This window comes from Delphinus delphis, chromosome 12 (genome assembly GCF_949987515.2).
Source record: "Delphinus delphis chromosome 12, mDelDel1.2, whole genome shotgun sequence".
In the NCBI taxonomy this organism is placed as follows: Eukaryota; Metazoa; Chordata; class Mammalia; order Artiodactyla; family Delphinidae; genus Delphinus; species Delphinus delphis.
The window spans coordinates 10,080,175-10,104,005 of NC_082694.2; the positions used below are offsets into that span (position 1 = coordinate 10,080,175).

The 23,831-nt window shown below is 52.0% G+C and overlaps 1 protein-coding gene across 1 annotated transcript in view; it reads right to left on the reverse strand.

The window, feature by feature from the left end:
• ZAP70 (zeta chain of T cell receptor associated protein kinase 70) overlaps nucleotides 1–14,980 on the reverse strand; it is a 29,706-nt gene extending 14,726 nt beyond the window's left edge. The window contains exons 1-3 of the mRNA XM_060027680.1: nucleotides 14,811–14,980; nucleotides 5,390–5,840; nucleotides 4,506–4,666 (exon numbers count right to left, since the gene is read on the reverse strand). Of these exons, the coding sequence (XP_059883663.1) occupies nucleotides 4,506–4,666; nucleotides 5,390–5,791 (563 nt within the window). The 5' untranslated portion in view covers nucleotides 5,792–5,840; nucleotides 14,811–14,980. The remainder of the gene's footprint in view (nucleotides 1–4,505; nucleotides 4,667–5,389; nucleotides 5,841–14,810) is intronic.
• Between the last annotated feature and the right edge of the window lie 8,851 nt (nucleotides 14,981–23,831).

Below are 23,831 nucleotides of genomic sequence, written 5' to 3' on the forward strand. Positions count from 1 at the left end.
TAAGAAATCAACTCGTATCTCCACTTTTTTTTTTTTTTTGGCTATGCCATGAGACTTGTGGGATCTTAATTCCCCAACCAGGGATTAAACCTGTGCCCCCTGCAATGGAAGCATGCAGTCCTAACCACTGGACTGCCAGGGAATTCCCTCCACTTTAAAAATAATATATAGAACCTGATAACAGTGAAAAAAATAAGAGCTACCATTTATTAAGATGCTCGTTCTAAATTCTTCACATATTTGTCATTTAGTCTTCACAGCATTCTCCACAAGATACCTACCTTGTCCTCTCATTATCCACATTTTGCAGAGGAGGAAGCTTAGGCTCAAGAACACTGCACCTCTTGCCTAAACTGCACAGTTGATTAGGGGTAGAGCCAGGATGCCAATCCATTTCTGACTCTCCAGTTAATTGCTCCATGGGACTGACACCCAGCCCAGCCACAGCAAGTTGCTTCTTCTCCGTGTGCCTCAGTTTCCTCACATGTAAAATGAAAACACAGAACTAACCCAGACTTTAGGGCTCCAAAGGATCAACCGTGATCTCATATAACTGTAGGCATAATCTTTGGGGTAAATATGTTTGGGGGATTGTGAGAAGGGTTCAGCTTCACTAAAATTCCCAAAGGGGTCAGTGATCCATTAAGAAACAATTAACAATATGTTCTTGAAGGCCCTTTCCAGGGGTCAAGTGTCTTTTCAAGTTGAATCAACCAGTCCCACAGATGCTGCAATTATGCAGAAAGGAAGCGAGCTTTGACAGCAAACAGCGTTAGGTATAATTCCAACCATTCATCAGCAGCTCTGAACGGTGGTCACTGGTAAGCATTCCAGGCCACAGTGGTGTGTCTTTCTATCACACCCGCACCCTTACCACGGAACCAGACCAGTCCTGGGCTTGTCCCAGGCATCGTGATGCATCAGGGATGTCCCTTCACCCCTGCCTCAGGAGAGGTTCTGCGCCTACAGCTTTGACCTTCAGCCCCTAACTACCCACATACTGAGAAAGCAGTTACTGACAACAGGAACCACAAGAAAAACCTACAGTGCTTCTGTCAGAAGCATGTCCTGCCTAACTTTCCAGGAGTCTGGTTCATGGTGGTGGCTTCTGGTCTCTTGACATTTCCCTGCGTGAGCCACTGTCCCTCATAATGTCACTGCTCCAACTGCTTCTGAAACCCAGCATCAGCTCCAGTCTCTATACTGTACCCAGATCCTAGCTCCCTCAGTCTCAGCCTGCTGTGGCCAATGCTGGTCCTATCCACCTCTGAGACTTCAAGCCACCTCGATATCCAAAGCACCTACAGCCGCTCGCCCTGGTTCTCCAGAGATTCCTCTTATCCCAACAGACTGGTTAACTCCAAGCCTGTTATAAACTCTGCTGTGTTAATGGAGAAAGTTTGCAAACTTTTCCTTTGGGCAGTGGAATTGTTTGTCAAGCAACATCTTCCATAGAAACTTAAGATAAGAAACACGTCAAAGCTGAGCTGGGGGGACTTCCCTGGTGGCGCAGTGATTAAGAATCCTCCTGCCAATGCAGGGGACACAGGTTCGAGCCCTGGTCCAGGAAGATCCCACATGCCGCAGAGCAACTAAGCCCGTGCTCCACAACTACTGAGCCTGCGCTATAGAGTCCGCAAGCCACAACTACTGGAGCCCGCGTGCCACAACTACTGAAGCCCACGCACCTAGAGTCCATGCTCCACAACCAGAGAAGCCACCACAATGAGAAGCCCGTGCACCACAAGGAAGAGTAGCCCCTGCTCACCACAACTAGAGAAAGCCCGCATGCAGCAATGAAGACCCAGCACAGCCAAAAATTAATTAATCAATTTTTTTAAAAAAAGCTGAGTTGGGATGGGGCTCAGAATCCCCCCCTGCTCCACCCTCTACTCACTTCTTCCACCCCCTCCCCCCAGAATCTTTTGATATTGTCGGGGGCCTTAGGGAATCTGGGAGAAAGTTTTAAACCATTGGAATGGTGGAATCATTATCTCTATGAGTACGTGTGTTTGCGTGAGGTAGGAAGGAGAGATGGGGAAGGGAGGGGTGGGGAGGAAAGAAAAAGAAAAAAAAAACCAAGACAAAAGAGAGGCAAAGACTGTGAGGTGATGAAAGGCTGAACTGGGGATATGAGATGAAACCAGAGAAGGGAACCTAGATTGTAAAAAGAAAGAAAAATGAAATTACATGTTACAAAGGAGGAAGCAGCTACAAGGAGAAAGAATTGCTGCACCAACAGGAAAGGTGGAGAACCCCCCTTCGTTGTGTCCGGCTTGGAGAGAGCCCCTGGACACTCAGGTACCTGGGGTAACTTGTGCAAGAGCAAGTGAGATGTGAACGTGGGGAGATGTGTGACCAATGGCCGAGAAGGTCTTAGTGAGCATCACGCTTGAGGGGGGGAGCGTGCAGCATCCTGATGAAGCAGGTGACAAACATCTGGACAAGTACCGGCCATCACTAGGTACTAGAAGGTGGAGCCCTCTAGAAGGACCAGATGCAGGCTCTGCCTTCCAGTTCATAGTCCAAAAGGAAAGATGCCCCAAATGCCCACGTTTGAGATGCCCATCACCCTCATTATGGCCTCCTTGTTCTAATCCTCTGATAGACTGTTTGCAAAACTGGCTGCCTCAATTATTCTCCCTTGGGTAGTCCCTTCCCCACAGTGACTCTGGTCTGAGCCAAGTGGCTTGCTTTGGCCAAGAGGACATCAGTTACATTACACAAGCAGAGGCTTGAAAAGTGCTTGTGTATTGTAACTTGCCTTCTCTGATTGTTCTTAGGAACCCTGCAACCAACACCATGTGAACAAGTCCAGGCTAGCCTGCTCGATGATGACAGCACTGCAGCCTACTCATCCCTATCGCCCAGGTGACACTGAGCCAACAGCCAGAGCTGACTCACAGAATCATGAGAAGTAATAAACTGTTGTTTTGAGTCAGTAAGTCTTGGGACAGCTTGTTACACAGCAAAAGCTAACTGATACAAATGCAAAGTTGAGTTTCCCTCTTAGAGAAAACAGACCTATCTTAATCTGTTCACAAGCCGTCCTTGCAGCTGAGTATTATCTGTAACATGCAATTACAGCCTAAATTTACAGCCTAAATCTGTTAGGCAGGGTGAAAAAAAAAGTATTTTATCAGCTGACAGTAGAGTCTTGTAGAGGGACCTGCATCTTGTGGGAGACGTGCAGGTAATCTGGTACACATGCTGAAACCTCACATGGGTGGGGGAAATCAAGGGAAAGGGGTCAGTTCCTCCAAGTGGGATGGCCCCAGGAGAGGGAACAGCCCAGCAGGGAGGTGGGTGAGAGCAAGGATTCAGCCAGGCAGGATCTCAGGCCAAGAAGCAACCATGAGAACAGAGACCCTTGAGAATTAACATCTCAAGGGGAGGATGCTAGACTTCCTGAGGTCACAGGAAAGAGACAGGCACCAAGTTTCTCCATATCTCAAGGCCTGAGTGGCCTCAGCTGACATCCGGATAACATCTGCTATACAACGAACCCATGTCCAGACCAGAAAGCAGCAGCCCCAGCAGGGGGCTTTAGACAGACTCTTTCATAATAACAAACTCACAAACAGCCACATGGTTCAGCTGTGGCTCATACTCAGGCAGAGATACGCACATTCACCCACTTAAAATAACCCTTAGTGCATTTTTAGTATATGCCAGATACTATACTATTGCTTTACACATATTAATTCCTGCGATCCCATAAGAGACCCTTGGGTAGGTACTACCACCATCCACAGTGCAGGTGGAGGGAGTTGCTTCAACGCTCTCCCAGCGCTCCTACCTCACTCAGGGTCAAAGCCAAAGTCACCTCCCTGCCTTCTCCCCCTCCCACTCCAGTCCTCGCTTACTAAGCTCCAAGCACACTGGCCTCCTTGCTGATTCTGGAACATGCCAAGAACCTCCTCCTGGTCTGTGTTCTTGCCAGGAACACCTTCTCCCAGAGAGCTCACAGCCCACTTCTCACCTCCTTCGGTTCTTTACGCAGAAGCCACCCGATCGGAGAGGCCTTTTCTGGCCACCTAAGCTCAACTTGGAGCCCCCCTCCCCAGCTCCACACACAGCACTTGCCACCCTCTGACATACTCTATGTTTTAGCGATTCATCCTTCTTTGTCTACCTGCTCCACAAGGACGGGGATTTGTGTCTGTCCTGTGCACTGCCACGTCCTCAATGCCCGGAACAGTGCATGTGGTAACTGTTCAACAAATATTTGGTGAATGCAGGAGAGGAAATCCAAGTAGGCAGCTCCGATAGCTGCCCAGCGTTCCCAGATGGTAAGTAGCAGACGCTGGATTCCAACCCAAGCCGCCCAACTCTGAAGTCCTCACCACTGCTGCCCCTTTCGCATATCACGTCCCTGCGCACATTCAGAAAAGCACTACCCACTCACACTTGTGAGCGCAGGCACACCCCTCACCGCCCACCTGCACACCGAGGTCTGCCCCAGCCTCACCACCCCACAGCCCCAGGCTCTAAGCCCCACATACAGGAACTTGCCGTCCGTCTGTGAGCCTGAGTAGAGTTTGCGCTCCGCCTCCTCGCGCGTCAGGTTTTTGTGGTACCAGGGCATCCGCTCGTGAGCCGTCGTGGCAATGAGCTTCTCCACCTGAGGGGCCTGGCTGATGATGGCCTGCTCCAGGGCCTCGCCCTAGGGAAGAACGGGAGGGTGGAGAAGACTTGTGTCTCCAAGTAGGCGGCCACAGGACACCTCTTCCATCTCCTGGACCCTCCCAATTGCCTCTTCCACATGAGACAGCCCACCCACCCAGGCGCACCTAGGGGGTGAGTCATTTAGGCTGTTAATGAAAGCCAAGCCCCCTCATCCTATGGTCCCGCCCCAAGCCATCCAGGCCCCGCCCATCCAGGGCTACGGCCCAGGCCCCGCCTTCTAGCCGGCCCCAAGCTCATCTCCAGCTTGAAGATCTAACACTGGTAATCGCGCCCCATGGTGCACTGCATGTTGTCGAAGACCACAACCCACCGCCCCTGCCGGCCAACCTACCCCAGAGCACCGACCCCACCATCCTCTCAGGCCCCTCTCCCAGCCCAAGCCTCGCCTCCTCTGGACTCAGCGTGACCTCCACCTACCCCGACCTCCACTTTGCCATCTGCCTCTGACAAGCACCATAGCATCGTTCAGGCCCCTGCCTCCGAGGCCTCCTCCCAGGCCCGCCCCCAGTCAGGCCCCAACCCTCCAGCATCTAAAACGGGCGCAGCACAGCATAATACAGGCTGGCGAAGACCACCACTCCCCCCCAGTTCCATTGCTCCCTCGGCCCCAAGGGCCCGCCCTTCCCGGCCCCGCCTTCCCAAGGCCCGCCCCTCCGGCCACGCCCTCCCAAGACCCGCCCCTTCGGCCCTGCGCTCTCACCTCTAGTTTCCAAGTCTGGCGCACGTAGTCGCGCACCATGGCATCGCGTAGGCTGTCGAAGACCCCGGGCTGCGGCTCGAGCCCCGACGGCCGGTTGCACGGCTTGCGCAGGTTGCAGGGCAGCCCGTCTGGGTCGCGCGAATAGAACTCGCAGAGCTCAGCGGGGCCGCAGTGCGCTTTTCCGCCCGCAATAGCGTAGGTGCCGTTGAGCTGGCGCTCGATGGGGAAGTGGTGGAAGCGCACGTCGTGCACGAGCGAGAGCACATAGCCGCCTAGAGAGCGCAGGCAGTGGCGCAGCAGGAAGAGCCCGTCGGCCATGCCCGCCAGCTTCAGGTGCTCCTCGGCCTCGGCGCGCGAGATGCTGCCGTAGAAGAAGGGCAGGTGCGCCGCGGGGTCCGGCATCGCCGCCGCTGCACTGAGCAGGGTACGGGCCCCTGCGCCTCTTCAGACTCTGTGAGTTCAGAGCAGGATTGGGGGCACGTCAGGGCCTCGGTTTCCCTTCCTGAACCCGTCCATTGTACCCAGAGATAGTAGGAGAGAGCCCGCATTAAAGGGCATCCGTGCGGCACAGCTGAGTGTGCCGATCGTGCAGAGCCTGATTTGTGCCGGAGTCAACTTGGAAAGGAGGCCCAGCCTACGGGACTCAGACTGGGGAGTCCCAAACCAGCCTTTGACTTTTCAGACCTCGTACGGAGCGCCCCACTGGCCACGAACCTTCATCCACCTCCCAAACACGTGTTGAATTCTTACTGTGTTTCAGGATGGAGATACGGGTGAATAAGAGACATGATCCCTGCCCTCCTGAAGATAACAGTCTGAGGGAGAGGGGATGCAATAAACAAGGAGAGACAAAAATAATTACAGATTGAGGTCAGTGTTCTAAAGGAAATAAATAGAGGGAGATCAAGAGGGAAGAAGCCACTGTAGCTGGGATGGTCACATTCTTTGGGGAGGTAGCATTTGAGCTGAGATCCGAAGGAAAAGGAGGAGCCCACTTCTCAAAAAGCATGGAGGGGAGCACATCAGGCAGAAGGAAGAGCAAGTCCCAGGGCCTGGAAGCTGGAACAACTTTGCTCATCAAAGGACCTTGACTCCATTAGCCTTCCCGACTCTTCCCTCTGACCCTTTCCCAGCAACCTTAGAAATTCCCCTTAGCCCTGCCTTCGTGAACGAGTGTCTAGAAAGCATAAGCTAATCTGAATATCCATTAATCGGGGATTGGTTAAATACATTAGGATTTAACTCCAATGTGAACTGCGATACAGTCATTAAACAAAAGGAGGTTTGGAAAGTATGACCCTATATGGGGAGGAGGAAGTAAGGACATATAGATACCTGGTGAGGAAGATATCTAACCTGAAATTATCCACCTTCAACTTTCTAGGGTGATGGTGATGTCCAATATCTTGAGAAGCGTTGTGTTACACAGGTGTCTGAATTGCTCAAAATTCAGAGAACGTAAAATTGAATTAATGTGAAAATGAAAAAAAAATTCAGAAAATGTACCAACTTGAGTTGTTCATTTTATGGTATTTGGGCCCCTCGGTAAAAAAAGAACCATAAAATATTGAACCCTGGTCAGTGATCTGCGTGCAGAAATACCTAGGTGTGATGGGTAGTGATGACTGTAATTTACTTTGAAAGGCATCCAAAAAATAATGTTGATGGATGGATGGATAAGCAGATTGATAACGTTGAGTCTTGCTATTCGCAGTATTTCTATAAAGTATTGAATTAGGAAGTACTGAGTCCTTGCTTCTAGAAGAGATCCAGTGTCAGGTTCCTTGAAGCCTCTGGTCACAATATTTTCATCAACCGATCAGTACATAACCTTGTTTTATGTACTTCTGTTTAAAGACAACTTACATAATTATATTGTTTATTCATTAACATTGAGCTCTTGACCAGCAGCCCTATAACTATAAGCTTACCCAACACATACTTTTTCTGTGAGGCACAGCCCAGCCTTCTTGCACTTAGGAACACTAGACAGCACCTCAGCACTGTCCTTGGGGGCCATTTAAACAGTGAAATCACCGACGTAAAGCACAAAAATGTGGCACTAAATAGACTGTGAGAAAGAGACTTATTTACAGCATGAGCTGAATCGAGAAGGCAAAGCATCACCTTGCTCAACCTCAAAGAACCAGCACATCGGTTGACTCAAATTTCACACCACTCTGCACACGCCCTCCAATGACCGTGAAAGCGCAGCGAGCATTGGTTTTGGTGGTTACAAATAAATTTTAGCAAGTAGGCGAACTGGCAGATATGGAATCCAATAATAATGAGGATTAACTGTATGTGATAAAGCAAATATAGCAAAATGTCCATTGTAGAATCTAGGGGGTGGGTAATTTGTACAACTAATTGTTCCTGTTTTCTGTATATTTGTAAGTTTTTAGATAATGTTGAAAAAAATTATTTCCCCTTAACAGTTTCTGGTCGTTTCTCTACTGAGATGGGCCCACTTAAGGCCACCCAGGCATAGTTTTGCATTCAAGGCAGGCTCCTTGGGTACCCTTCTTACTTAAGCAATTGTAAGCAGGGGGTGCAAAGCAAGCTTTTGTGGATTGAGAAAGGCTGCCTTTCCCTGGGCGTTCAGGAACATGCAAGAATGGGCACTGGAGCCAAGAGGAAGATACCAGAGCGGGAATCAGGTGAGGTCTGAATCGGCGCAGCTGGAGGAGGGGCCGGAATCTGCGTTCTAACTAGATAGCGTCTAATGCTGGGGTTGGGAGAGCCAGGGCTGTGGGGGTCTTGGATGTCCCGATAGTTACAGGCAGGTGATTAATCGGGGACCTGGAGATGCAGGTCACCATCCCAGAAGAGTGTTTTAAAAGAGTCAGAAGGGCTCCTAGGTATTCATCCTAGAGAAATGGAAACTTACGTTCACACAAACACCTGCACAGGAATGTTTATAGCAGCTCTATTCACGACTGCCAAAATGTAGGAACAACTCAAATGTTTCCCAACAGATGAATAGATAAAGTGTGGTATATCCATGCAGTGGGACACTACTCAGCCTGAAATGGAAGGAAATGCTGATACACACATGAATGTATCTCAAAGGCGTCAGGTTAAGTGAAAGGGGCCAGACTCAGAAGGCTACAAACCATATGATTCCATTCAAAATTGTAGAACAGGGTGTGGAGAAAAGGGAACCCTCTTGCAATGTTGGTGGGAATGTAAATTGATACAGCCACTATGGAGAACAGTATGGAGGTTCCTTTAAAAAAATGAAAAACAGAACTACCATATGACCCAGCAATCCCACTCCTGGGCATATACCCAGAGAAAACCACAATTCAAAAAGACACATGCACCCCAATGTTCATTGCAGCACTATTTACAATAGCCAGGTCATGGAAGCAACCTAAATGCCCATTGACAGACAAATGGATAAAGAAGATGCAATGGAATATAACTCAGCCATAAAAAGGAAAAAAATTGGGTCATTTGTAGAGATGTGGATGGACCCAGAGACTGTCATACGGAGTGAAGTAAGTCAGAAAGAGAAAAACAAATACCGTATATTAACACATATATGTGGAATCTAGAAAAATGGTACAGATGAACCAGTTTGCAGGGCAAAAATTGAGACACAGATGTAGAGAACAAACGTATGGACACCAAGGGGGGAAAGCGGAGGAGGGGGCAGTGCTGGTGGGATGAACTGGGAGATTGGGATTGACATGTATAAAATAGATAACTAATAAGAACCTGCTGTATACATAAATAAATAACATAAAAGGAATAAAAACAAAACGAAACAAAAAACTGCAGGGCCATGCAGTGGCTGCCGGAGGCAGCAGGCCCAGTGGGGAGCAGGGGTGATGGGATGTGGATGGACTGCAAAGGGGTATGAGGGAATTCAGGGCAATAGCCTATACCTTGACTGAGACCGCAGTTTCTCAGCTGTATGCATGTGTCAAATCTCACAGAATTTTTCACTAAAAGGGGTGAATTTTACTGTATGTAAATGATACCTTAATTTTTTTTTTTAATTAAAAGGGGAGAAAGGGAGCTGGAAGGTATAGACACACCAGGCACTACAAATATTAACTGAAATAGGAAAGAGAGAGCTGTCTACACTCCTGCCTCACTTCCTTGATTCCCTCTGTCTCATCCAGCCTCACAGTCTGCTCCCCTCACCTCCACCAGGGTGCTCTCCAGCTGCAGAGAGCACGATATCACCACCTGATGGGCACCAGGCAAGCACTTCGTGCCCTCTTCCAGGCTGGGTCCCCTGCGTGATGGACACTGTGACCCCCACACACACACTCTTGGGTCCTTCGTCAACCCCCTGGCTTGCCGCCTTCCTCTCTGACGGTTCCTGCTCTCTCTCCCTCTCCAACCCCCGTCCCCTACTTAGGCCATCCCGGCTGTGGCTACCCATGCTGCCACTCCCACTTGTCTCATCCAGATCTCTCCCCTGAGGTCGGTTTGTGCTGCCATCACCTCCTTTGATCTCCACCTGCTGTGTCTATTAATAAAACCTGAGATCCAGATCTAACTCACACGGTGACTGTGGTCGGCTGAACCCCACAGTCTGTTTCCCACATGAGCTGAAGCTCCGGGATCTGCAAGTTGCTTTTAGGCGATTCTTCCCCAAGGCCTCCGTTGCTCAAGAACCTACTGTGGCTCCCTCCTGCCTACATCATTGAATCAGACTAAATTCCTCGGCCCTCCCTCTGCTCCAGCCAGGCTGCACTATCAGCCTTCCTTCAAATGCACTTCCACGCACTGTGCTCTGCCGGATATACCCTCCCCACTTCTCTCCACTCCCCGAGTCCAGCCAGCCCTGCCTGGCAGACTCACGGCCCTGCTCCCCACAGGGTATCAGGACCTAAGGCAAGGCAGCGAAGAGAGGGTTTGTCCAGGGACCATGGGGAGGGATGGGGGTAGTGAAGCTGGTCTCTGGGGCAGGAAGCTGTGGCAGGAAACTGTCAACAACACAGTTTGAGAAGCTCCACCCTGTGGTGGCCACAGGTGCAGCCTGGGTAGCCGGAGGCAGATGAGTGCAGAAGCGGGAGTGGGGAGAGGCTGCCTCTTGAGACCCAGTCCAGGGCCAGAAGCCATGATTGGCCATGTCGGACCTGAGTCCAAGGTGTCAGAGGCAGAAGCCTTCCCCACGCATTCTCAGCTTTATTCCCACTTCCCTGTCCCTTTGCCAATAACAACGACAACAGTAATAACAACAGCTTTCAGAGAAGCCTGACCGGTTGGCAGCCTCCTGGACGATCAGATGTTTCTGTCCTGAGCCATGTCCCTGCAGGCTGCACGGCTTTCCTCAGAGACATGCCCACCATGAGACTTCCCCACCCCACTCCTGCCTGGGCTGACCCCCTCCATCCTCCCCTTGAGCTTGCGAGGTCCTCGTGAGTTCAGAGATGCTCATTTGGCCTTCCCATGGTTTGCAGCTCCACAGAGAGACCACGGGACCCCAGCCTCGTTCTCACAGCCCAGGTCCTGGGGAAAGGGGAGGAGAGTTTGATCCTTGGCTAGAGGGAGCTGCCTGAAATCCCACCCTTTAAGCATCCTTTTTGGGGACAGGCAGGGTTAAATTCTACCTGTTCCAGACACACAGGATGCCCCAAACATACTTTGAAGGAAATACGGGTCAAGAGATCAACTATGTTTACAAAAGCTGTGGAAAGCATATTTGCATATTAAAGGCTCTGAGAAGACCTGCCAGGAAAGGACGACGCTTTTCAGCTTTGTTTAATCCTCACACCTACGTAGCAGGGCCTGGAAGTGCTGCTGTTCCACAGAACAGACTCAGTATCCAAAGCCCCAGTTAAATGTCTACCATGAGACACCAGAGGGAAGACTGAGGCAGTCAGGCTGCCGACGGAATGAGATGATCCCCCTGGACCTGGCAGGTCTGGAGGCCCCAGGTGCCACCCACAGCCAGACATCAAGTGTCCCCACCCAAGGAATGGGTGCGCAGCCCCTCACTGCCCGAGACCCCAAGTCCCCCCTAAAGCCATCCTTCCTGCTCCCCAGTCCGCAGGCCACCAACAGAGGCAGCACAGACATTTGTCAGCTGCCATCTTGGTTACGTTCCAAGTCACAGAGACAGCAGTTAGCGCTGTGCCCTGGATGGCAACAGGCTCCTTATCCTTTCCCTGACACCAGGGCATCAGATCTGATCATGAAATCATGGATCTACTGGGTAGTAGCAGTGTGGTCCTGGGCGGGGAGCCATGCTCGCCAGACCCACCTGGAACACAGCACCAATGAAGGTGCCTCGCGCTGCGGGGCTGCGGGGATTCCGTGAGAGAAGGCTCACCAAACACTGAGCATGGGGCCTGGCCCGCCCTTCTCCTGGCCCGTCCTTTTCTGCTCGCAGCCCTCCAGGACTCCCACGTCACTCAAGGTTAAAGCCCAGGTTCTTACAGCGGCCTTGCCCAATCTGCCCCATTGCCTCCTGGCCTTCAGTTACTCCCCACCAGCCACACGGGCCTCCTTATGTTACTTGTTCAGAGCACTGAAACAAATCAGGCCTGGTCCAACCTCAGGGCCTTTGCACTGGCTGTTCCCTTTGCCTGAACACACTTCTCCCAACACCCCTCACTTCATTCGGGTCTCTGTGTAAATGTCACCTCCTCCTCCAAGAGGTCTTCCCTGACCTCCCTCTCTAAAATCGCCTCCCCTTCTCTCTCTATCCCTGACCCAGCGTTACTGCTCTTCACCACTGAAAATGTGATGTACCGTCAACTTGTTGCCACAGGATCTTTGTCCCCTGCTAGAATGGAAGCACGGTGAGAGTGGACATGGTTTCCTGCCCCTGCCTATACCAGCCAGGCACATCGTAGGTGCCCCATAAATGTTCGTGGTGGGCAGAGGCTACTGATACTGGGGTACCTGGGAAGGCATGCAGCCCGCTGTGGTGGGTGGAGACCCCTCTGCAGGTCCTTGGAATTTGGCAGCCTGATGAGGGATGAGGGGCTGTGGGGGCCTCCTTAGGAGAGAATAGTGAACGGAGGATCTAGCGGCTTCCTCCACTAACCAGTGGTGGGAGAGGAGAGGACCAATCGGAGGAGATTTCGCACAGGCTGTTCCCTCTGCCTGGAACAGTGCCCACACCCTTCTCCAGGCCACCCTCAGCTGTCCCTTCCACCCAGAAGTGTTCCATGATTTTCCCCCTCCCTCCCCAGCTGAGTCAGGCACCTCCTCTGTTCTCCCAGGGCCCCGTCCTCCCGCATCACAGCCCTGGTGGCCACGTATGATCAGTCTGTTTGCTCCACCGACTCTGGCCAGCATGAGCTCCCCAAGGCAGAGCCTATGCCCGTCTTGTTTTCACGATAGCCCCTGCTTCCTCCCGACAAATATTTGTCAAGCGGGCAACAATAACAATAGCCTCTGTACCGAAGACTTTACGACACCTCTTCTGAGCATTATCCATTTAATCTAATCCTCACCGCAATTCCATCAAATGGGAACTGTTATCCCCATTCCTCAGCTAAAGAAACTGAGGCTCAGAGAGGTTAATGTCATGTTCAGAATCATGTAGCCTGTGAGTGGCAGTCAGGATTTGAACTCAGGTCTCTCTGACCAGCAGCCAGCACTAGCCACTTTAGTGCGTGGCCATTGGGAGAATGCAATCCACGGCTCTGATCTGGGTCCCCAGGGGCTCCCACGCCTGCCTGGCCCAGGTGTCGCTGCACTTTGAGCTGCCTTCAACTGTCAGGGTAAAGAGTGCTGGCCTGTTGGGGGTTGGAAGCAGGTCCTCAGGCCTCAAACAGACTCTATCTGTTGACCAACTGACTGAATAATGCCACGAGATCAGTCCCCACTGCCACCACTCCCCAGCGATTTCAACCTCTGCTGCTGGCGTTCTAAGGGTTGTGTAACCTCTGCAAGGAGCTATCCCTCTCTGGGTGCCAGGCTCTGTGTAACAGGAGATGGGAAAAGACTTAGGGGACAGAAAAGGTGGGATGAGTCAGGAGGACAGAGCCTGACAGTGGGGACCGCACGGTGCTATCCGTGCATTGTAGGGTGTTCAGCAGCACCCCTGGCCTCTGTCTTCCTAGAGACCAGTAACACCCCCGAGTCACAAGCAAAAATGTCTCCAGATGGCACTGAATGTCCCCAGCAGGCATGGGGGAGGCAAAACTGGCTCCAGTTAAGAAGCACTTCCTTAACGCTATGCTTTGGGGTGCGGCGGGGAGCAGCCAGCATGGAGAGGTCTGGCTGCTGCAGCCCCCAGGAGAGTCTCCAGGAGCTATGAGGCCGCCCAGAGCTAGTGATCGTAATTAGGACTTTAGCAATATGCTTATACGGCACTATTGTGTGCCAGGCACTCGAGAGAAATTCACTCGCCTAATCCTCGGGAGAATGCTGTGTGTAGAGGATTTGTGGATTTGACACCTGAAGACCCAGAGAAGGAGGAAATTGCCCAAGGTCACACGGCACACACAGTAGGTGGCAGAGCCAGGCCTCAAATCGGCCTCCTGGCTCCAGGGTGTACACGAAACACCATCCAGCTGGGCCGCCTGCCTGCCCAGCGTCCCTGCCGGGGCTGTGTGGCGAGGCTGGAGGACAGGCGACAACAGGAAAAAGCAGCTCTGCACTGGCAGGGTAAGAGCCCTCACAGGTGATACCCAAGGACCTTCCAGCACAGGAGTCCCTGACCCTAATCTCTCAGCAAAGCTTTGTTAAGCACCTACTGTGCGCTTGCTGCCGTGGCTAAGACAAGAGCGACAAAGCTCATCTTGAGCCGTTCACCACACGAACCCCTGTTCCTTCCTGCCAAGACCCTTTCCGGCTTGGGACACCTCTCCCAACCTCTCACCCCACAGTCAGGAGCCAAGCACCTACTAGTTGCCAACATTTGCATCTGCATTTAACACATGGGCAAAGTGAGGTTCAGAGAGGCCAAGCAACTTGCCAAGGACACACAGCGGTTGAGCAGGATTCGAGCTGTTTCCTTCTTCACATCTCTGTTTCCCCTTTAACCTGAGCTCCCCTACAAATGGCTGGAGCCTGTCCTGGGTCCCCTCATGGGAATCATCCGGCATTTTGATGTTCAAGTTCACAGCCCTGTTGAGCCACCCTCATATTCACGGCCCTGGGGGACAGAGCACACGTTTGCTTTCTCTGGAGTTTTCTCTGCTTCCTGAAGTCAAGGTTGCTGCACTGATGGGGCCCTGCAGGAGGCTAGGGACTGAGCAGGCACCTCTGTGGCCCCTGGATATAGGCGTCCACTACCACTCGGCGGGCCCGCTGGAGCGAGACCTCCTTCCCTCAGGGTCGCCACAGGTCGTGTCTGCTTCCTTTCCCAGCTGGGTGTCACCCACCTCGGTCCTACAGCCCTTCTGGTACCACAGTGTCCTCCTGACTCTGTCCTCCTTCACCAGACCCAGACCACCCCTGGAGATGGCGGCTGGGTGCTGCCCCATCTGGGATGACTTACCTGGGGATGTGCTGACGGGTGTGGAGGCACAGGCCACCTGCAAGGTCTCTGGTCCCAAAGCCGACAGACAGCTGCTTCTAGATGAAGAACTGGGGTCCGAGAAACTAACTTGGGCTTCTCTGCAGCCCGAGCCCCCAGCCTGAAGCCACCACCGGCTAACCACCCACTCATACACCCTGGCAAGGGGTAAGGAGGTCATACCCCACCAGGGTTTCTCACTCGGGGTGGAGGGGGTGGGGAATCTGAGTCACCCTCTGCTGGCTGCCCCGGAAGCCCCTGCGGTGCCGTGCTGGCAAGAAAGAGGCAGAAGGCCAGAGGCCAGCCACTCACCTGGACACCCCAGCGGAGCACGGCAGCCAAGCTGGGCAGGGACTGGCCCGGAAGGCCTGATGTGCTCTTGGAAGCGCCTTTCTCTGAAACTCAGCCTGTTTCCTTGATGCGAAGACAGGAAAGGGGGCTGTGTTTGAAGTTTACGTCAGTCACAAAGTGCTGTGTTCAAGGAAAATCGCAAGCCATGTGCTCCAGGGAGGGCAGATGGCACTTCCGGGGCCAAGCAGAGCCTGCCCAGCAGTGGGGGGAATGAGGCGAGCTGCAGGCAGGGGTTATGCTAGAATGATGATCCCAACAGCATCCCCTAAACCTGGAGAGGGTAAGGGAGGGGAGCTGTGTGCCGGAATGGGGGTGGGGTAGTGGCAGTGGGAGGGGGATCCCCAGGACTCATTGGAAACTGGAATGCCCCCACTTTCCCTTCCCAAGGGGACATGGACCCAGGGCCTGTCCCTGGCTGAATTGCTCATATGAGTGATTTATTTATTCCACAGACAGGTTAAAGCCGGAGAGACGATAAACCTCCCAAGTAGGTCCACACCGCAAAGGTCAGAGCACCTCCTGTGTGCCAGCCATCAGGTCAACAACGACAGCCCTGTGCCTGCCCTCAGATGGTTCACGGTCTAGGCGAGGGGCCAGCTGGGTCACCAGGATGACCAGGGCTGGGAAGGCAGAAGCCTGGACACTGTGTATACACAGAGGAGCCCGACACAGCCTGGGGGTGTCAGGGATGGCTTCTAAGAAGGATCGGTCATGTCGTCAAGACACGGAGATGGTGTGTCCCCCAGCACGCACCCGATCCCAGCCCAGCCCCGTGCACTGCACCTGGCTGCAGTGCACACTGCACTGCACCTGACCACCTCCTGCGCTGCTCACAACCTCTTCTTCAGCCTCTTCTCCTCCTCACTCACCCACCCTCTGACCACTTGACCACATCTAACATCTGCTCCCTCGGCGGCCCACGGAGCTGTCGGGCTACAAGGCCGGGCCTGTCCTGGAATCCACTCTGCCCCATCTACTCCCACTGCCCTGAGGCTCTGGGGGCTCTCTCATCTCTTCAGTGGCTCGTCACCCGTGGGGCCTTGGGGACCTACATGGGCTGTCCTAGGCCCACCGTTGAGACCAAAAAAATCTTTCTTCTCTTGCACCTGCGCCCTGGGGGACGTGGGTTCAGCTCCCCAACTGGCCTGGCATTTCCTTCATGCTTTACCCCAGGATTCCTTTCCTGGGACCCTCTCCCCCAGCCTCTACTACCCCCCAGTTCCCTAAATCCCCCCTCCTACTCAGGAAATCTTTTTTCTAAGCTTCAGGCTGGGTACTTTCCCCCTACATAGATTTCTCCCAAAACTGTTTTCGTTAGTAGAGCTCCCTTTCCCCACAGACATCGTGAAATTCAGGAGGCAGAATAAAATCTTTGTTTCCATACTGGATGCTCCTTTCCTGGGGCAATGAGAGAAGAATGCCCCAGCAAACTGAAGAGGAGAGAAATCACAGCATCAGAACCACATAAGCTACAATTATAATAGCAGCACTTACTGAGCACTTACTACGTGCCACACAATGTTGTGAGCGGTTTACAGTTTAACCCATTGAATCCATTTTCCAGATAAGGTAAGTGAAGCCCAGAGAGGTTAAACAACCGACTCCAAGTGGCCAGGCATGATGGGAGCAGGGCAGTCTGGCCCCATAGCCCAGGTCATGGTGGACATGGGAGGAGGAAAGCTTGATTGCAAAATAGCTCCCTGTGGGGCCGGCCTCCCAGAGAGCTGGAAGCTGAGCAGGCCGCCTGTGGGGTGCCCGAGGGGCAGCAGCATTTGAGGCTTGCTGTCTCTGGGGTCTTCAGGCCTGAGAAAGGGGCTCCCAGCCTCTGCAAGGCACTGGCTCAGCAACCCTCTAACCCACTTCCATCTCAGAGACCACGTCCTGAGGGGCCCAGGCCAGCTGGGTGCTCAGACAGTTCCGAGATTGGCCTGCAGATAACGCCATGTGTTTTGCCAAAGTGGAGGGTGGTGGATGCGTCTCTTGAATGTGCAGACGAAAGAGCGGATGGAACAGTGGGCTGGAAAAGTTGCGGTGTGTTTGCCCAGCGTGGGTCTGAGTAAATATTCACTCTAGACATGCGAAGAGCCTCAGAAGAATTTGATCACTCACACCCACACCCACCCCCACCCCGGGCCCTTGCCCAGCTGGTCCCCGCCTGAACTCTCTTTCCCCACCTCTTCTCCTCCATTTGACTCTTCCTTCTCCAGGTCTCTGATTAAATGCCGCTTCCGCCAGGAAGCCTTCCCCATCCTCAGACTGGGTGGGGTGGGACTCTGTGCTGGTTTCACCTGCCCTTGAGCCGGCCAGATTTGGTTCCACAGCCAAAAAGACGCCAGGCCACTGCATGGGTAACACCCGGCAGGTGGGCCCTGGGGTGGAGGTTTCAGGCTGCCAGAGAAGACTCACATCTCAGCGCAGTGATGCCCCCAGGGCCCCTACCGAATGCCCTCCCACCTGGGTGTCTTCAACCGGGCAGCACCCGCCTTTCCTCTGGGTGGTCAGACGACGTGACATTTACCTCCTTGCTGTTCTTGTCTGGTTCTTCCACTTAGAGCTGAGGGACCTTGAGCGAGTTACTTGACCTCTCTGTGCCTTAGTTTCCTCATTCAGGAAATGAGGATGATAGTGGTACCCACCTCATGAGCATCAAAGCAGGTGCTCCATTGTCGCCATCATCATCACCACCACCATCATCTCTCCGTTTCCCCAGTTTCGATAGCGTGCTACCGACTGCACGTCCAAGGGCAGGAACAGGATTTCCTTGCGCCCTCCAGGGCGTAGCTCTTGAGTACAGCATCCTTCCAAGAGCAATTTAGGATTCTAAAGGTTGAAAGTGGATTAAGAAAATGAATCCAACCTGGCTTAAGTCAGAAGAGAATCAATTTGCTACAGCAGCCATAGGCTGTGCCCTCCTCTGGGGGTCATCAAATGGACCGCTCTTCTTAAACGTCCAAACCGCAATGACAATGTCATCTCTTCAGATAGGCCTTCCGGGGCTCCCTATTCATTCAACACTGAGTACCTACTCTATGCCACACTCTGTTCTAGGCGCTATGGAGCTGCTGTCAACAACACAGATGAAAATCCCTTCTCTTGTGGAGCTGACAGTCTAGTGGGGGAGACAGAGAAGTAACAAAATAATCAAGTATTCCATGGAGTATATCAGGTGGCTCAAGCGCTAAGGAGTGAAATAATTCAGGAAAGGGTGGAAGAGGTTCATAGGTGTGTGAATTTGAACAGAGGGGTCAGGGCAGGCCTCACTGAGGGGATAACCTGTGAGTCGAGACTTGAAGGAGGTACAGGAGGGAGCCATGGAGATATTGGGGGAACAGCATTTCAAGCAGAGGGATCAGCAGATGCAAAGGCCCTGGGGCAAGACTGGACCTCTGTGAGGTGGGGATTATCTTGTTCCTGGCTGCATCCCCAGCAACTAGAGTCGCAGTTGGCACATAATGGAGTTTAACAAATATAGCATGATGGATGAAAAGCTCATGTATGGGCTTCAGGAACAACTTACTCAAGGCTCAAATGATGGCCTCAGGGTTGTTACCTCCTCTATCTGTTGACTTTATTCTCAGATAACTTTTCTCCCCGGGGTCCAAGATAACAACTCAGCTTCAAATCCCACTCAGGAGAAAACATCTATTTCTCAGTATTCCCAGCATAAGCTCCATCACAGCTCATTGGCTGAGTGGATCACATGTCCATCCCTTACCAAGTCCCTGAAACCAGCGGATTGGATGTGAGAGTGGCTTAGGACCCAGTCACAAAGCCCATCCACACCACACTGAGACCGGGGAGAAGAACCCAAAGGGAAGTTGGAGGCTACGGCTGGAAGGATGCTGGACAGGTAAAAAGCCACAGTTTTGCAGAACAATCATAACAGCTAAGATGTATTTATTCATTTATATTGAGCACTCCTGTGTGTTGACTCCAGCTAAGGTGCATTTAATGCTCACAACAGCCACAAGAAGCAGGTTAGCCCCGTTTTACAGATACAGAAACTGAGGCCAAGAGGAAACTGAAGCTTGAGATTTCACAGCTAGTAAATGGCAGAGCCTGAGGTCTGCTGGCTCAAATGGAGCCCAGAGCCTCCACAAGGCTCAGCCCTGAAATCTCCTGTGCTGTGTGGTAGCCACCCTTCACCACGCCAGGGCCAGGCTGGCTGGACCAACCACTGAGCTGGAGGTGGAAGCCCTGAGCAAACTGGGAACACAAAGGAAACCACCTCTTTGATAGAGAATGAGGGAGAGACCGCTCAGGGCAGGCTCCCAGTGGGCCCACGGGGCTGGGGAGGCCGCTGGTGGAGGCTAGAGGCACATGACCCCAACTTGTTTCTCAAATGGAAGCTGAGGTAGGGGTAGGAGGCCAGTGGGAGGGTGGCCTGCCTCTCAGGTCTGGGGTCCTGAGAGGTCTGGATGAGGATGGAATGAGGACAGGCGTACAACCTGTCGGGAGCTCAAGGAAGAATCTGGCATTTATGGTGTGCCTGCTGTATACCCGAGCCCTGACAGCCACATCTCCTTCCACGCTCAGGAGGCCACCAGCAGCCTGCTGTCGGGCAGCTGATCCACGTGCTCCCCTCGGCATCCCCAGCGCCCAGCCCAGCACAGTGCCTGGCACACAGCGAGAGCTCAAGAAATGTTTGCTGAATGAACCACCCGACAGCCCCGTGAAGGAGGTAAATTCTTACCCCCGTTGCCAAGATGAGGAAACTGAGGCTCGGAGAAGTATTGGGGTCCAGCTGGGCCCAGCTTCCCCGGGGAGCATGCCTGGGAAATGCCGTGGCGGTGAAGTCTGGAGCAGATGGACCTCGGGTGGAAATGGCTGGCCAGGCACTCAGAGACCTATGGGGCAGCTGCCCGCCTGGGGTAACCAGGGCCCTGCTTTCACAGAACTTTTGCTCTTCCCCTCTCTAGCCTCAGTTTCCTTGTCTATGAAATGGGAATGATCGTGCCCACCCCATGACTGAAGGGGGTGGATCACAGAGGCCAAGGGCAGGGCCATGCTATCTCCCAGCAGAGCTCTGGGAGGGCGTGTGAGTCGGGATGTATTTGCCCCCAGGGCACTGTGTCTGGCACAGGGAGGTGCCCACTAAATGTTTGCTTGAGTGGGGACCAGCGCTCAATAGTAACACTGTTGTTGATGCTGACTAGGGAGAGCCCCTCCCCCACCCCTCTGCCACATTCGCTAAGTCTCCCCGTTCTTCTTCCCCAGCCCCCTCCTTCTTTATTCCTTCCCCCCTCCTTGCTCCCACCCCCTCCTCCATCCAAGTCTTCCCCCTCCATCACCCCACTTCTCTACTCTCCCACCTACACCCCCTTATTGCTTTTTCCTCCCCCACCCGCCCCCCCCTTTATTTTTTCTCCCCTCCCCCACCCTCCTGCTTTACTCTTCCCGAGCCCTCCTCTTCCTCAAGACATTTTGTCAGCCCCCCCTTCCTCTCTCATCCCTGCCCTCCACCTTATTCCACCCCTTCCCCCTCCCGCACCTTATTCTCTCACACCCTCCCACCCAATGCTTCTCCTTCCACCCCCACCCCCACCCCCTGGGCGCTAGGCCTGGCTGGCAGGGGGTTTTTACAGAAGGCTCTCCGGAAGTGCCTTCCCCTCACCTCCTCCCATGGTCCCTCCCTCCCTGGTGGTGAGGGCTTCTGGGCGGCTGCTGAGTGATGCTGCCCAGACCAGCATCAGACGGGCCCAGGGATCCAGGGGTTCCAGGGCTCCCCACCAGCTGTCCCCAGGAAACTGCAAACCTGCCAGCCACAAACCACAGGGTCTGCCCCACCACTGTGCACTTCCCTTGATGCCCTAAACACCATCCCCCTCTCTTCACCGCCTCAATCCCCAGTGTCCCTCCAGCCGAATCCTACGTGCCCTCAAGACTCAAGTATCAGAGACAGTTCATATGGCCATGTATTTGTTTCCTAGGACTGCCACAATAAATTATCACCAACTGGGTGGTTTAAAACAACAAAAATTGACCATCACATTCTGGAGGCCACACGTCTGAAATCAAGGTGTCATCAGGGACCCAGTAGGTCTGGAGGCTCTAGGGGAGAAATACTTTACCTCTTCCAGCTTCTGGGGGCTGTCAGCAATCCTTGGCTTCCTCAGCTGTGCCCACATGACTCCAATCTCTACCTCTGTCTTCTCTTCGTGTCTATTCCTCTTCTGTCTCTTATGACACTTGTCCTTGGATTTAGGACCCACCCAGGTGATCCAGATTATCTCATTTTAAGATCCTTAATAACATCTGTAAAGACCCTTTTTCCAAAGAAGGTAACAGGGTCTAGGGATTTGGATGTGGACTATCTTTTCAGGGGCCACCATTCAAATGTACTCAGGCTATGTCCAAGCTAGAGCTATGTTAACTCAAAGGGAGATAGAGCAGCTATTAAAATTTCATTTCAAAAGATATAGAGAACAAACTAATGTTTATCAATGGGAAGAGGGGGGAGGGGCAATATAGAGGTGTGGGTGTGGCACATACAGTGGGCACTGAACTACATTGAATTCAGTCTTTCTTTTCTTTCTTTCTTTTTCCTGAAGAAACATCTTCCATCCCTAAAAGCAAAGGGGGAAATGATTTACTCTCTGTAAATTGGTTAATATATGTAAAGTGCTGGGCCTAGTGTCTGATTCACAGAGATGTAGTCATTATTACCCAGCGACAGGGCATTTTATGCAAGTCATTTCATGTTGACTCTGTTACTTGCCCTTTACAACTCTGCAATGTAGGCAAGGCAAACCTTAGGCTGCCCATCCTGTAGAAGAGGAAACTGAGGCCCACAGAGGGGAGATGAGTTGAGGTCTCCCAAGAGTGGCCCAACGTTCATCCAGTTACATTACAATGCCTCTCTGTGGAGAGGAAGCCCAAGGCAGGGCTGGGATAAGACAGACCTCTGAAAGAGGTGTCACAAGTGGGATCTGGGGGTAGACTAGCTTTTTAGAAATGCTAGGCAAAACATTCTCTGACGTAAATCATACCAATGTTTTCTTAGGTCAGTCTCCAAAAGCAATAGAAATAAAAACAAAATGAACAAATAGGACCTAATCAAATTTACAAGCTTTTGCACAGCAAAGGAAACCATAAACACAATGAAAAGACAACCTACAGGATGGGAGAAAATATTTGCAAACAATGTGATCGACAAGGGCTTAATCTCCAAAATATATAAGCAGCTCATACAACTCAACAACAAAAAAAAACAAACAATCCAATCAAAAAATAGGCAGAAGACCTAAATAGACATTTCTCCAAGAAATACAGGTGGCCAATAGGCACATGAAAAGATGCTCAACATTGCTGATTATTAGAGAAATGCAAATCAAAACTATAATGAGGTACCACCTCACACCAGTCAGAATGGCCATCATGAAAAAGTCTACAAATAGCAAATTCTGGAATGGTTGTGGAGTAAAGGGAGCCCTCCTACACTGTTGGTGGGAATGTAAGTTGGTGTAGCCACTGTGGAAAACAGTATGGAGGTTCCTCAGAAAACTAAAAATAGAATTACCATATGATCTAGTAATCCCACTCCTGGGCATATAACCAGACAAAACTACAATTCAAAATGATACATGTACCCCTATGTTCATAGCAGCACTATTCACAATAGCCAAGACATGGAAACAACCTAAATGTCCACAGACAGATGAATGGATAAAGAAGATGTAGTACATATATACGATGGAATACTGCTAAGCCATAAAAAAGAACAAAATAATGCCATTTGCAGCAACATGGATGGACCTAGAGATTATCATACTAAGTGAAGTAAGTCAGAAAGAGAAAGACAAATACCATATGATATCACTTATATGTGGAATCTAAAATATGACACAAGTGAACATATCCATGAAACAGAAATAGAATTATGGACATAGAGAACAGTCTGGTGGTTGCCAAGGGGGAGGGGATTGGGGGAGGGATGCAATGGGAGGCTGGGGTTAGCAGATGTAAGCTTTTATATATAGAATGGATAAACAACAAGGTTCTACTGTAGAGCACAGAGAACTATATTCAATATCCTATGATAAACCATAATGGAAAAGAATATTAAAAAAGAATATACATATGTATAACTGAATGACTCTGCTGTACAGCAGAAATTAACATAACATTGTAAATTAACTATACTTCAATATGGATCGAGAGTTTACACACATAACAGGGTCTCAGTAAGTGTAGCTTATTAAGGTGGAGGATGGGTCCCAGGCTGAAGCAGGGAAGGTGACCCAAGAGACTTGTTGAGACCCAGGAAAGGAGTGTGGAGGCCGGCAGCTAGCAGGAGGCCTGGGTCCTCTCCAGCCAGGGGGAGTACGAGCCTGGGCGAGCGTCTTGGCCTGCAAGAGGTCTACCCCTGGGGAAACCGCAGATGTTTCCTACAACAAGAGCAGCCAACAACATCCCTGCGCCAGAGGACATTCTCCCCCAGGGAGGGGTGAACACCAGCCATGCCCTTACGTCCCGGCCACGCCTCTGGTCCCTGGACCATGCCCTCCCTGACGCGCCCCTCCCGGGTTCTCCATCTGCGCTCCAGTCTACCCGTTGCTGGCAGGTCCAGCACGGTGTGCCCTCGGCCCTCGCGAGGCCACCTCCTCCCTAGAGCCCCGTTCCCTCTCCGGCTAACACGCCCCACCCCAAACC